The following is a 15,053-nucleotide window of genomic DNA, read 5'->3' as shown; positions in this document are numbered from 1 at the left end:
AGATGACCCCACTCCCAACGTGAAAGTGTCTTGGATAGCACAAGGGTTAAGGGCACTGACAGTCTTCCTCGTATGTCAGTAGTGTGTGCAACTTACATAATCCTTGCACATATTTCAAGATAGACTCACCACACACACAGCAGCAATCGTAGGTTCCATTTTCATGAGGTGACTGTATGGGACTCAACAGAACTGCAAGACACACCAGCAATACCCTTAAAATGCAGTCGCATCTCTCTATGATCCTATTTACGACCCAAGAACCTGCAGTACGGGTCAATTACTGATCCAGCTTTCAACCTAGTCTGATCAAATCAAATCAAACTTTATTTATAAAATAGCGCTTCTCATCCATTTTGCACAGCTAAGATACTAAAATTAAAGACATAAGATATATATAAAAACATTAAATTGGGAATAAGATGCCTAAAATGAAATTAAATACATAAAATAGCCTATACTAAAACTAATGAAATAAATTAGCAGTTAAAATCAACTAAAAGCCAAATTAAAAAGGTAGGTCTTGAGCCTCTTCTTAAAAACCTCTACAGTCCAGGCAAGGTTCTGGTCAAATAAAACTTCTGTCCTGGTCCATTCCAGGTTTGGTCATGAGCTAGTCTAGCATTAGTCCTGGTCTGATGTAGGTGTTAATGTTGGTCTTTTCCAGCTTTTGTCCTGGTTTGATTTAAAATTGGTTTCTTTTATTGGTCTTCTGGCCTGGGCAGCTGTGAAAGCTCCACTAAACTCTAACTTGGACCAACCAAGAGAACCCTGGTCCTTCTAAAAACAAGGTTCTCTGTTCTCGTGCAGTTCACTCCAATTAGAAACCAGAATTTTCATGGACCAAAGAGACAAAATGATGGAAGGTCCATGTTTTAGGAGAAGAAAAGAACTGCCTGCAGTTTGAATCTGAAAAAGCAGGAAAAACCTATCTGCTGGGGAACATGTTGATGTGAGGAGCTGCAGGTATTCATGTTATGTAGTCAAAGGTTTGGCACAGTGGCAGAGCAAGAACATTTTATATGGGGGGAAGGGGGCAGAAGTCTTTGGTAGGGAGGCAAATGGAAACAGGAGGGTGGACAGCAATTACAAATAAAAGAATCAAAAATAAGTATTTCAAAGTGTTTTATTATTTTTATTATTATTATTAATATTAAACCAGCTGCTATTTTAGATGATGTCCTATTACTAGTGCTTAAAAAGCTTGTATTGACGAATTCTTTAAAAATCTTTGTTCTAATATTAACTCAAAAATTAGAGTGGCAAGTGGACGGGCAAAGCTTTTTGCAGGAGGGGCAGATGCCTGCCCCCCAGTAGCTCCGCCCCTGGTCTGGCGGGACTAGCTGTTTTTTTTCCCTGTTTTTTTGTGTCATGGTCAGAGAGTGTATTCCTTCTCCAAACGAGACGCTGGGTTTTTCAGGAAGTTTGGCTTTGTAGTTTGAGGAAAATCCAATCAGACACTTAAGATTTATTCTGACTTTCTTTTTTTTTTTGCTTGATAAAGCTGCTCTCACGTGTGAAACAAGAGGAATGTGTTACTACGAATGCCAGAATCAGTCGGTTGTGACTATTGGAAGAGACGTCTTTACCTTTCTCCTGCATAAACGTAGAAGCTTCCTAATCCCCCCTGAGCTCTGCTCTTCCTCTCTGTGAAATTTTGATGGACAGATTTGACTCTTACAAAGCTGAAGCAGACGTTCACTGCTGAGTAAAGACACAGGGCAATAAAGGCATCCCCCCACTGAGACATTGTGGAGCCGGCTGACCAGTGCTAGTCATAATATCAGCAAGCTGCTCCGAAAACTGAAGGGAGGCCATGCTGTGCCTGCTTGGAGTCAGCTAGTGTCACACGGGGCAAACAATTCGTGGAGACAATAAAGGGGCTTTGAATTTTACATTTTCCCAGACTATAGACGGAGAAGAAAAGATTTGCTTGACCCTCAAACACATCCGCTCAGAGCTGCTCCTTAGAACCCTTTGGGATGGCAGCTAATCCTGCAGCACATTTACAACCTGTGTAACGACAACCTGATACCCTGGACATGCCGTGGCGGTCCTGTGCTCTCCCTCATGACGCTCATTTTTGCGCAGCAACAGCTGTGTCTGCCCATGTCTCTGCTTCACCTGGCCGGACATCAGCTGCTGTCCCCATTCTTTCATCAAGCTGGAGAATGATTGCTGGCTGTGAGGCTCACTGGAGAACTGAACTTTGTTGGGTTCTGTGGTACAAGGTCTGCTACCAGGTTTGGCACTAGGTTTGGTACAGATCCAGTCTCAGAGCTGCTGCAAAGAACACGTCTGCTGAAAACTGCTTTGTCTCCTCAACAATGAGGAGAAGCAGCTCCTATGAAGGCATGGAAACGAAAGGGACAATACGGGGGGGTGCAGACAGAACTATCCATTCATCTATCCATTCTTATGCCTTACTCACAACTGCCCTTATGGGTGGTTATGGGGTGGATATGGGCTGCCTTTGGGAGAAAAATGGGCAAACCTGTATGGGGAACGGAGGTGGCCAACACAAAATATCAAAATCCTAGACTGCTCGAACATCTATAAGGTGAAAATAATCAGCACATTTTTTTCTATGGACATACGGTGAATATCATGTTAAAGCGAACATGGATACAACGCCTAAGGGTAGTTAAAGGTGAAGAAGGTGAGACTCAGGCACGTTATACGTTTTTCTTTCTTTTCATCCTTGTGTGCCACTTGCATCCAGGATGACTGACAGCAATGAAGAAATGAGACAATCCGAGTGTAGTTTGTGTTAGCATACTACAGGCACCTTCTTATCACATGCACACCACGTGCGAGCAGCATTGGCGCAGTCAGTAAGAGGCCAGAACGCCCACCTTCTTTACAACTAGAGTGCTGCATAAAGGACGACAGCATCACCCCTACGACAGAAGTACGTGTAGCTTATGTTATCCTCACAAATACTTCGCAATACACGTACCAGTTGTACATTCTATTTTCATGACGTACCTGGAGGTGGCCGCACAAGCCTCAAGTGAAATGCAAGACACACCTGAACCCCTATCTCCCCATGAAGCCCCAAATAAAATTACTGTGATCATTTTTCTGAATGCTTTAACCTTGTGTCTCTGCACATGTCTACAGTAAATAGTGGTGCAATCTTATTTCAATTTAGTATTGGTTAATCAAGCTTAAATTTAATATTATTGTAAAGGTTTTATACAATTCAACACTTCCCTGTAAAAATTCAAAATGCCCATCGTATTCTTTATTTGCGGAGTTAAGACGTATTTTCAAATAACTTAAGACGCTTTCAAACAGGTTTTCGTCATTGTGGTGATCCCATTAGCAGTCAGTCCTCGCAGCCATGACAGAAGCCGTGCGTCTTTGACAAGGGCAAAGGAGAAGTCGCCATGGCAGGATCAGTGTGAATGCAGGAGAAGGAACAGTTTTACTTCAATCTCTGTCTTCAAACAGTGACTCTGTGGCCGGCCTGCCAAGCTTAAGCCAGCTCCATAAAGCTGCCTTATCTCTGTAGGAGTCCAGTGAATGTCCCGGGGAAGGAGCGCCTGACATATCTGCTCTCCGGTCCACTCAGTTTACTGTAAACGAATGAGAATGGTGTTTCATCAAAGCCACGCTTCCTTTACCCAGACTCATGATTTCCAGAAGGGGACTCTTCCATCAAACTGTCATTTTTGGCTAATGAAAATCTCATTTTACAAGAGGGGGGGGTTGTCCTATTAAAGCTGCTAGAGGCACATCCTAACCGAGATTAGCCCTGTAACGCTTCAGGACTTTAATTTCAGTGTGGGCATAAGTCATGGCTGCTAAGCACTTACGTTGATTTATCGCTCACTGGGGACGGCGGCCGAGCGTCATGAGGTTTTAACATTGGGGGATTGCAACGGGACTTTGGTTGAGTCTCCGGGTGATTGAAGCTGACATGATGAGATCCCCTAAACACAACCAGAGTGGCTGGATGCATCTCTCTCAGTTTTGCGGCAGTTCCCATGCACACATGGAAGCACTTTCCACGGCTGTGGCCTCGCCATCAGTCAGAGCTCTGGGATTTCTCCAAATCAGCAACTGGATGCTGTCCTGCACAATCCAACCATTTCCCCGATGGACTGTCCCATAAAACAACAATGTGTGAGCATAACACACAGCAAGCAGCTACTCAGACAGTGTTTATGTGCAAACACTTGTAACCTGTACCACACAATTGCAAAAGGACAAAAACCAATTTTTGCAATTCTTTTTTTTTTCTTACTGCGCATTTGAGGGAAAATTTGGTTCCCGTTGCAAACTTAAAAACTCACCCAAATGTACATGCACCTAGTACCTTGTGAAAAGGAAATTTTAGCATTGTGATTGCCCCCCCAATAATGATGACATCACAGCGGGCAAACCCGTCAAAAAATGAATGGGCCGGAATTGTCTTGTAGGGCTCAAAAAAGATATTTCAAACCCCATTAACGTATTCAAAACACATGCGTCAGGGATATCCAAAACAAGTTTGAAATTATTATGGGATGGCATCACAACCCACTTCTTGTTGGCCATTTTGTGGCAAAGTGTGAAATTTGCCAATTTTCACATTATGGTAAAAGAAAACATTTGTCCATCTTCACAATATTTTTCACACACACCGCCAGGTTAAGTTTACAACCACAACTGAAGTCTTGTTGACCTTTGACCTCAAGAAGAGGGCCCCATCTTGAATATTCAAAAATAAATTCACCTTTAGTACCATGTACATATTTTAATCCCAAATATCACTAAGAAGCTGCTTGGAAAAAAATTGGTAATAGAAGTTGTAATTTTTGGACATATTAGGAATGTGGGCGTGGTTAACAAAAATCCTGAGTTGCCAAGAAAATCCAAAAGTGTACCTTTGCTGATTCTTCTAAAAGTTACATAAACCTGTTTGTCAGTCCCAGGAGACCAATGAATATGGTTACTGTGGAGGTCTTTCTAGATTGAAAAAAAATCGTTCTTCTTTGCAGGATATTTGTGTGTAGCACCATAAGAACACCCTGGGTTGACATGTGTTTTGTCCTTCCTGCAGATTTTACCGGGGCGATTACCACATCGACGTCTGCATCAACGACTACCTTGATGTGTATTGCCCACATTACGCCAGCCCAGTGTCTGACGATCGGGCCGAACGCTACGTACTCTACATGGTGAACTATGATGGCTACAGCTCCTGTGATCACACAGCCAAGGGTTTCAAACGCTGGGAGTGCAACAGGCCTTTGTCTCCAAACGGACCGCTCAAGTTCTCTGAGAAGTTCCAGCTCTTCACTCCGTTTTCTTTAGGCTTTGAATTTCGCCCCGGCAGAGAGTACTATTACATCTGTGAGTATAAACCCATTTCAGCATGTTCAGGGCCCGTGAGCTGCCACATGTGCTCATAAACAGATGTTTTATGGAATCTAATAATGGCCCAGAGGCAGAAACCAGGGGACAGTTCTTAAGATTGAACTTTGTTTCTATAATCGAAAACATCAATTATTTTTTATATGGCATTTAAACACATTTTCAAGTTACAGGAGTGCTTTAATAAAAGCTGTTGCAATCGATCATGTATGAAAGTAATCCCGGCAGTGATCCCTGAGGAACACCGGAACACTTGGGGTTGTAGCTCAATGCTGCTGACAACTTTGTGGATTGTGACGGAGCCGCCAACATGCCTTGAACACATTTTCAAGGGTTCTTCATTTCTTTCTGTGTGTCACAGGGCCCCTCTCTCATTTCACTGGGTTTCTTGCATTTTCAAAAATGGAAAAATTCATTTGTTTACAGTAGCTTTCTCAAATCGAAACTCAAATAGATTAAAAAGAGGAAAACTTAATATGTATTCAGACTGGACACATTTGGTTTGCTTAAAGTGAACCAGAGTTCGTTTCCCCCGATAATCCAGGACCCATTTTCAGTCTGACCCGTCTTTTTTCTGTGGTCTTGGTTTGTTTCTAATCGGACTGAGCTCCGGTTGGCCCCGAGTTTCCTCCGTCTGATTCGGAGCAGAACAACTAAACTTAAAACAGGCACCGTAGCATCCTGAGGATGTAAATAAAGTATTGGACCAACTCATTGAAATTTGGTCATATTAATGGAGGCTCATTAAAACGACGTTCAATGTGAGACACATTGCTTCTCACTCTTTTCCCAACAATGTATATGTCCTAAACACTTATCAGCGTTCCTTCATAGCCGGCGTCTCCTCAGTAACCACTTGCAGCATGCCTGCGCCGTACCAAAGTAGCAGTAAAAAGAGTTGTACCTTGATACAGACGGTTAAAATTGGTCAGCAAAATATAAAGTCTGAATGAGTGAACTATCCCGACGAGGATTGCAAAGTGGAGGACTTCCATTATTCTTTCTCTCATTGCTTTGCCCCGCCCCCATAATTCCTGGCTAATAACTGATGAGATCTTTAGTCACACGGTTTTGTTTACCAGCTTTGGTTTGAATCAGAAATGTCTGGAAGACGGCAGTTTAAATACAGAACAAAAGCAAGTTTGAGGACTCGATTCGAACCGAATTAAGCAGAGTTGGTCCGGACCAACAGACTTTTCCAGTCTTAAAACACCCTTAATTAAGAAGCAAAACGAGCTTCTTTCATATTTTGAGTGCATGACTGTTGACATGTACATGAATTTGGCATAAAGAGTGTGTTCTGAATGCATCAAAATTCAGAATACCGTCTGTACAAGCAGATAAATGTGTAACTTCTGTTTAAAGATTCTTGGGAAATGCTCACATTAAAGGCCCGTACACACCGGGACGAATATTCGCCAGGCGTTATTCGCCAGCGTTTTTCGCCACGTTTTTTGTGTTCACACCCAGGCGATTTTCGCTGACGATGAGCCGAGCGAACATGCAATTTCCTTCCCTGACATTAGACGGCGCTTAATGTAAACAGAAATACTCCTGTACACAAGGTGGCGCTGCGCAACTTTATGCTTCTTAAAGTCGCTTTTCACTCAGAAGAAGAGAGCAAGTATTTACGCGCTTGTCAGAATAATACAAAGAAAACATGAATATTTCAAGCACCAGTAGCTCCAACTGGTGCTTGGTTCGGGGATATTTTAAAATGTCCGTCATTATTTCTTCGCGGCAGTGTAGATGCAACTCGGCGTCTATCTTCTTCGCTGGTATGTGTGCTCAGCAAGGCAGTTTTGTGTTTGAGCGCCCCCAAGTTGTGTTTTACTGTAACTTCAGAAGCTCCAGACACGTGTGCAAAAGCGCCATTCTCATTGGTCGAATAGATTTCGACGCGAGGCGTCAAAAAAAAAAAACGAACCCGAGGCGTTTGTTTTTTTTTGACGCTTTGACGCGTGGCGTTTTTTCGCGTCAGTGTGCACACTCCCATTGGTACCCTTTGTTTAGTCACGAGGCGTTAAACGTCGGCGAAAATCGCCGGCGAAATTCGTCCCAGTGTGAACGGGCCTTAACACTTGTGCTATCCTAGGCACTTCAACATTGGGAGTTGGGTCATCTAGACCCACTACACAGTGCGCTAAACCTTTTTTCTTCAATTATTTGTGATCTTCACTGGTGTCCATGGATTACATGAAATCTTTCCACCTTTATCCACCTTTGTCAATGTAAGGGTGGGGTCATCTAAGATAGCACAAGGGTTAAGACATTGTCAGGATTCCCCCACTGTAACTACAAAACATCAACATGATTTTTACTTTAATATTTAACATTGAAACAAAAAAAGTGTTTTAGTTTGTCTGCAAAGTTTTGAAACTTTCAGCCCAGGAAGACCCAAGTCTTAAAAGTAATATATCTAATTTGCAAACCCTGAGATTCCTGCTGGATGACCTTTTAAACATGCAGTTTTGCTGTGGAATTTTATGGCTGTAGAATTTTACATTTACATTTGCACTTTCTTCATTTAATTTTTTTGCATTCTTTGCTGTGACTTTGGTCGATAGGAGTTCTGGAACCTCTTCAAAAGCTCCACCCTAATTTGCTGGGAGTTTTCATGCTTTATTTTGCAACAGACTGGAATGAGGGCCGACCCAGAACAAGAGCCAAATGCGGCTAAACAAATCAAGCAGTGAGGTCTGGTCTCCAGTGTGAGCTCAGCTTCTGAGGCATCAGGGGGTTTCGTTTTTCAGAAGTGAATCCGGAGCCCTGCAGGGGCAGAACATTTGGACTGAAGATGACACATTGGTGGCTCTGAGGTCCTTGGCAGACACCTGAGCTCAAAGTTTTTAACAGAAATGTTTATTAAAGGCCAGGAAATGCAGGACCGGTCTCAAAGAGGGAACGAATCAAAGGAGACCTTTGAAGAATAATTTGATTATTGTTTCTTTCTGCAGCCTTCCATCTGCGTAAAATGACATTTTCCAGATTTTATGGGTTCGTTCTGCTGTCTGCTGGTGTTCAGCAGCAGCTTTTATCTTTTCAGACAACTTCTGCAGTGACAAGTTATGTTCATAGTGTGATGAACACAGCAGGGCTACAAAACAAAGGCCGGGTCTCTCACGGTGAGCTTCTGGGGTCACCAGTTTGTCCTCCTGTGCGTTTAAACAAAACTGCAACACCAGGTTTTGTGGGCTTGAGGACGATTAACTGTCTGAAGAAAAACAAAATAGGAGGATTCCAAGAACCTTGGGCCATCTGGTGCACCTTTGGCTTACATTCCACACTTATCCTTTATCTGCAAAAAATAACAACCAAATTCTAAAGAAAAAAGCTCCAGAAACACAAAGTGATGAAACTGGTTATATACACTTAATCTTTAAAAAAGTAGACTTTGTCAAAATACATTTTTGTCATATTTTAAGACATTTACCCTTTGATGAATGCCTTTAAAATGTGACCTAAAATGGCACCAATTTTAAAAGGCTTTAAAAATTCTGGCAGTGCATGGACTATCTTTCCTTCAGTTATTTGTCATTTATTATTATTATGTTTATTCTTATTTTATTTAGTTTTGCTTTAAAAAAAAGCCCTGAAAGTTGAAGCGATGTCCTGGTGTGCCTCTGTTTTCAACCAGAAGTCCTGATTTCAGGGTCCACTAGAAGCTGTGTTGCTTTTATTTATCTACTTTTTTATAGTCAAACTTTATTTACAATTTAGTTTTTTTATTAACTTAAAAATATATTTAAAAAATTAATCAGCAGTTGTTTAATACTATTTCCTTTTTTAAACGTACATTTTAGACAGGTCATATATATATATATAAAAAAAAAAAAAACGCCCCTTTCACCCTCCGTGGGTGGTTTCTCCTCCAAGCTCGGGTCCTCTACCAGAGGCCTGGGACCTTGAGGGTCCTGCGCAGTATCTTAGCTGTTCCTAGCACTGCGCTCTTCTGGACTGAGAGGTCTGAGGTCTTTCCAATTATCTGTTGTAGCCACTCCTCCAGCTTGGGGGTTACTGCTCCGAGTGCTCCAATTACCACAGGTACCACAGTCACCTTCACTTTCCAGGCTTTCTCCAGTTCTTCTCTGAGTCCCTGGTATTTCTCCAGTTTCTCATGTTCCTTCTTCCTGATGTTCCCATCGCTTGGTACTGCCACATCCACCACAACAGGTTTCCTCTGTTCTTTATCCTCTACTACAATGTCTGGTTGGTTCGCCATTACCATCCTATCAGTCTGGATCTGGAAGTCCCACAGGATCTTTGCCTTCTCATTCTCTACCACCTTCGGAGGTGTTTCCCATTTTGACCTTGTTTCTGTATATTATTCCAGCCACTTGATTGTGTATGCTTTCCCTGCCAGCATCTTACACCCTGCAGTTATGTGCTGGACTGTTCCAGGTGCCTCTTTGCACAGCCTACACCCTGGGTCTTGTCTGGTGTGGTAGATCTGAGCCTCTATGGCTCTGGTGCTCATGGCTTGTTCCTGAGCTGCCAGGATGAGTGCTTCAGTGCTGTCCAGTAGGCCAGCCCTTTCTAGCCATTGGTAGGACTTCTTGATATCAGCCACTTCAGTTATGGTCCGGTGGTACATCCCATGCAGGGGTTTGTCCTCCCATGATGATCTGTCCTCCAGCACTGTGTCCTTTACTCTCCATTGCCTGAGACATTCACTGAGCACACTGTCATTTGGGGCCTTGAGCTTGATGTATTCATGCATCTTTGATGTTTCATCCTGGATAGTGGCTTCTACGCTCACTAGTCCTCGGCCTCCTTCCTTGCGGCTAGCATACAGTCTCAGGGTGCTGGATTTGGGATGGAACCCTCCATGCATGGTGAGGAGCTTTCGTGTTTTAACATATATATATATATATATATATATATATATATATATATATATATATATATATATATATATATATATATATATATATATACACACACATTGCTCCAACACTTGATCTCTTGTCTCCCAGGTACTTGTTTATTGTAGATTGATTCATCCCAGTCTTGTTCAGGTCTGCAGTCTTTTCCCTTTTGTCCATCAACAGCTTTTTGGTCTTGGTGGAGAGGTTGCAGTCTTGACTGTTAGGCTGTGGACAGGTGTCTTTATACAGATAACTATAATAACTATATTTCAGAAAATGCGGCTCGTTTTCACGGTCATCTGTGACTGACGGATGACTGGTCCAAGGTGCACTTCACTATTGACAAATGGGATTCTTTTCTAATCCCAGAAGCATCTCAATTGGGGGGTTAAAAAAAGCTTACTATTGGAGCTACTGGTTTAAACACCAGATTTATGTTTTACGAACGGCAAAGCTCAGGAGTCTAAAGTGATGCAAAGCACCAACTTAAAGGTTTTATGTGACGGTGAAGGCAGACACTCTTTTGTGCTCTCGTGCAGGGATCACCGTTTCCCCAGGCGGGGGGTAGAGGGTGACTTAAATAGATGACACCTGCAGTTGGAGGCATGCCTGTTGGTCTGTCTGCCACACAGTCAGACTGACTGATCTGGAGGGATCAGGGTTAGTCCCAGAAGGTCAAAGATCAGCGATATGAGGACAAGGTTTGAACTGGGCTTCACGTCTTCCTAACAGAGCTGCAGTGGAGCAGAGGAAGCCTGATCCTATCTCAGGGGAGAGGAATCGCTCAGATTTAGAGAAGACAGTCAAAAGCCTGAGTGAGGGGGGTACCTCTGAACCCCACCCCTCATCAGGGCACCCTTTGGAGAGTGTGCTCTAATTTTAAACAAATTAATATGAGCTTCTGAAGCAGCTAAGGCCCCCCCAAAATAAGAAAATAGTGGATCAGCTAGAGAAAAACATTTGATCCCACTGCCTTTTTATCTGTTTCATTCACAGACTGTGAAAGGCACAGCAGTACAGGACTGCGTGTAAAAAGTGTGATTCAGGAAATGTCTGGCGGTCAGTCGTCATGGTGAGAAGGCGTCCGGATGACCTGACTGATTCTGTGGTCTAGAGTTGCAGGCAGAGCTGGGGTTACAGCTGTGCTGAAGTGGACAAAACCCCAAACAGCAACCTCGGTGGCAGACATGAGAGAAAGCAGGAAAGGTGGCTGGGTTACTGCCTGTGTGATGGAATCTGAAAGCATGGTGGCATGGAGGGGGGGCTGGAAAAGGGAGAAAAAGTGTGTGGGGGGGGAGCGATGAAATGCTCTGAAACAATTTTGCAGTTACTTCCTCAAACTTTGACATTAGAGAATTAAGCCAAAGTTGTTCAACTACATTTCTAAAATATTGAAGATTTTCCATGTCTAATATTTAAAACACATTAGCTAACCCTCACATCCCTTAACATTTTTACGACTCTGTTTTGGTTTCATCAGCTCGTTCCATTATTCAAGTTATTCATAAAGATACTGTCAAAAGCCTGCGGCTGCAAATGCTGCTTCATGCATATAGCCCGCAAGTAATCCACGCCACATGTTACACACGGCATCTGTTTCAGCTCACATTTAATTTAAGTTGCGTGAAAAAAAATGCGCTTTGTTGCTATTACTGCTTGTAGCTTCTGCTGGTGGCTTTTAAAGCACCTCAAACAAGATTAGAAACGTTATCAACGGAATTAGACTTCACTCTGGATTAAAAAGGGATTCATCACTCGCTCCAGTCAGTGGGATTCCAGCTAAGTTTTCTGCTCATGGCAAATATTGGACCCTTTCTGCCCCCTCATGGTCTCTGCCTGTGAACGCAACATGATCTTATTGTCAGGGATGCCGTGTTGACACAAATGCAGAACGCATGATTTCTCAAGGTAAAGTCCAAAATTAATTGGCAGACCTGCAACAATGACAAAAAAAAACTCATAACGCTAAGAAACGCACAAAACAATCCGACAACAAGTGCACGGGAGACGCAGACTATGAACATGAGGACAGATTAATAATTACAAACAGGTGCGCACATCAGGGAGAACAGGTGATGACACTGAGGGAGAATTACACTGGGGAGAAATCAAGTCACCTGAAATGAGAGGACATGTGATAAACTACTATCAACATGCTAACCTAATCTACTAATTCCCACTGTATTACTAATAATACAGTGATGCAACAAGGTAAACTGACAGCACCAGTCTGGAGCCCTGGTACAAAGATGTTTAATTCTGTAAAAACAGTCATGCTCATATGAATCATGTTGTTCTTTTAGGGTTTATGGTGCATTACCTATCTGTTCATATTTAACACTATCATGTAGTAATCTTTTATTTTATTCATTCATTCATTCATTTTCTGTACCGCTTTGTCCCTTTCGGGGTCACGGGGCTGCCGGAGCCTATCCCGGCTACTTGGGCGTAGGCAGGGGGGATGCCCTGGACAGGTCGCCAGTCTGTTGCAGGGTAGAACGTCCACAGTCACACACCCATGCACTCCCACACTCACACCTATGGACAATTTAGAGTTGCCAATTAACCTATGAAGCATGTTTTTGGACAGTGGGAGGAAGCCAGAGAGAACCCACGCGTGCACGGGGAGAACATGCAAACTCCACACAGAAAGGTCCCCCATTGATGTATTTTTCATGTCCCCCAGCCGGGACTTGAACCAGGGGCCTTCTTGCTGTGAGGCAAGAGCGCTAACCACTGCGCCACCGTGCAGCCCCTCTTTTATTTCATCGCACTGCAAATTAAACACAGTCGTAATTCTTACAAAAATCTTCTTTATTTCATTTTTAGTGAGCTTTTACTGATTCAGTCTGTGTCAACTTCTTTAGCAGTTTAAAAGAACTTTTGTCATGAAGTTTAATTAACATTTTAAAATAAGATTTAGAATATTATCAATTTTATTTAAGCACTAAGTTAGTAAATCCAACACAGGCTGACACAGAACATCCAGGGATTCATTAAATTTGCCTAATTTTTGTTTTTGGGGAATTTTACAAATGTTTTCCTGCAATACGTGAAATGTTTTGTTGAGGCGAGTAGATTCAGATTTTTGCCCAACTTAGAAGGACAAATAAAGCTGCGTGCCATTCATAACTGGCTGTAGATCGTTCCTAATACGATTGCAAAATCCTGGCTTAGAGGCTTGTAATAAAGAGGAATACTTAGACAGGTCGAACAAAAAGAGGCTAAAACAGGGGCAGAGTTTGGCCCGTTCAGCCATTGGTGGGGTACTTGACACTTGCTAATTCAGGGAAAAGCAGCAGGACCCACATTATCTCTGTTTACCTCGTCTCTCTGCTGCTTCTCCTCCAATATCTACTGGAAATGCTTGAAAAGGGATTTTATCTGCTCCTGCAGATATCTGATAAGAGCTGAAGTAATCTGCAAAGGTGGAAACACAGTTAACTTTCATCAGCTATCTTTAACACTGAGCGTCTGACAGGGCATGTGGACAACACGCCTGTGCACAGATGTACATAAGCAGCAATTAACAACATACAAGCAGGTGCACACTCTCTATAAAGCATTGAAGGTTTTTAACAGTTATGCATGTCTGTCTGTGTTGATGCTATCCGGGATTGCTGCTGGGACTTTGAGACACAGAGGCTCTGAAAGATATATAAGTAATACAAATTCAAAACACTACTTATGATTACATTTTTAGTCTCCATCAGTCACAGGAAATCCTGGAAACAAAGTTTCTGCGATAAAACAAACAACTTCTGGAGAATTGACTGAAACTTAGCATGAAACTTGCAGACATTGCAGACACAAAAAGACAAGAGTCTAGCCAGCAAAAGTGTGGATAACGTTTCATTTAGGGGTCACAGGATACTTTGAACTGAAGTGCATGGAGGCTCTTGGGTAGCAGGGGTGGGCTGCATTAGGAACAGTGTAGGGATGGAACAATTCTCGGTTTAGAACCGAGCTGAACAACTATTTGGAAAACATCCTGACAGATGGGAAAAAACTGGCAGACTATCGGTATTACACATATTGAACATAAATTTCAAGAGAAATCTTGTGTCTCTTTTGAAAACTTGAAGGAAAGATATGGAATAATTCATACCAACTTCTTTAAATACCAACAGTCTAAGTTAGTAAATGGGTTTTACTTGAATCAGACAAATTTGAAACCACTGGAATACGTGGAAACACTTTTTAAAATTCCTTAGCAAGCTTTGTTAACCCATTAACAAGCATCATAATAGGATTTTTAGGGTGTTGGTAAGACATTTATTAGTACAATATGTCTAATAAGGTTAATTAAATTACTTAGTTAACACATTTACAAGCATTATTATTAGGATGTTTTTAATATGCTAATGATACCTTTATTGGCATTATAGATGCCTAGCACATTTGTCAGTGTTAATAAGCTTAATACGATTTATTAACAAGCTTTGTTAACCAATTAAGAAACAAGGTAACTAAGGTTGAAAGCAAGGTAACTAAGTAATTTAATAAACCTTATTAGACTTATTGTACTTATAAATGTTTTACTAAAAATTACACTACCCTAAAAATTATATTAAAATTAAAATTATATTATATATATTATAATGCTTGTTAATGGGTTAACAAAGCTTGTTAAAGAATCTTAATATAAAGTGTTACTGAATACAATTTTTGAACCAATCATCATTTAAACTGTTAAAAGTACCGTATATATATTTCTAGGTAACAGCAGAAACAAAGTTATAATGCCAACAAAAATAGCATGGGAGACCTTGGTATTAGTTCAGATGGTGCTTTTTGGTCACAAACATGTCTAAATGTATA

At 41.8% G+C, this 15,053-nt stretch overlaps 1 protein-coding gene across 1 annotated transcript in view; it reads left to right on the top strand.

Moving 5' to 3' along the window:
* Positions 1-15,053, top strand: part of LOC101159120 (ephrin-A5b) — a 91,585-nt gene that overhangs the window by 71,867 nt on the left and 4,665 nt on the right. Inside the window, exon 2 of the mRNA XM_004075074.4 lies at positions 5,051-5,343. Within this exon, the coding sequence (XP_004075122.1) occupies positions 5,051-5,343 (293 nt within the window). The remainder of the gene's footprint in view (positions 1-5,050; positions 5,344-15,053) is intronic.

The sequence above is a fragment of the Oryzias latipes genome, chromosome 12, assembly GCF_002234675.1.
Source record: "Oryzias latipes chromosome 12, ASM223467v1".
Classification (NCBI taxonomy): domain Eukaryota; kingdom Metazoa; phylum Chordata; class Actinopteri; order Beloniformes; family Adrianichthyidae; genus Oryzias; species Oryzias latipes.
The sequence above is the reverse complement of the archived record's forward strand: the minus strand, read 5'-3'. Positions and strand labels throughout refer to the sequence as shown.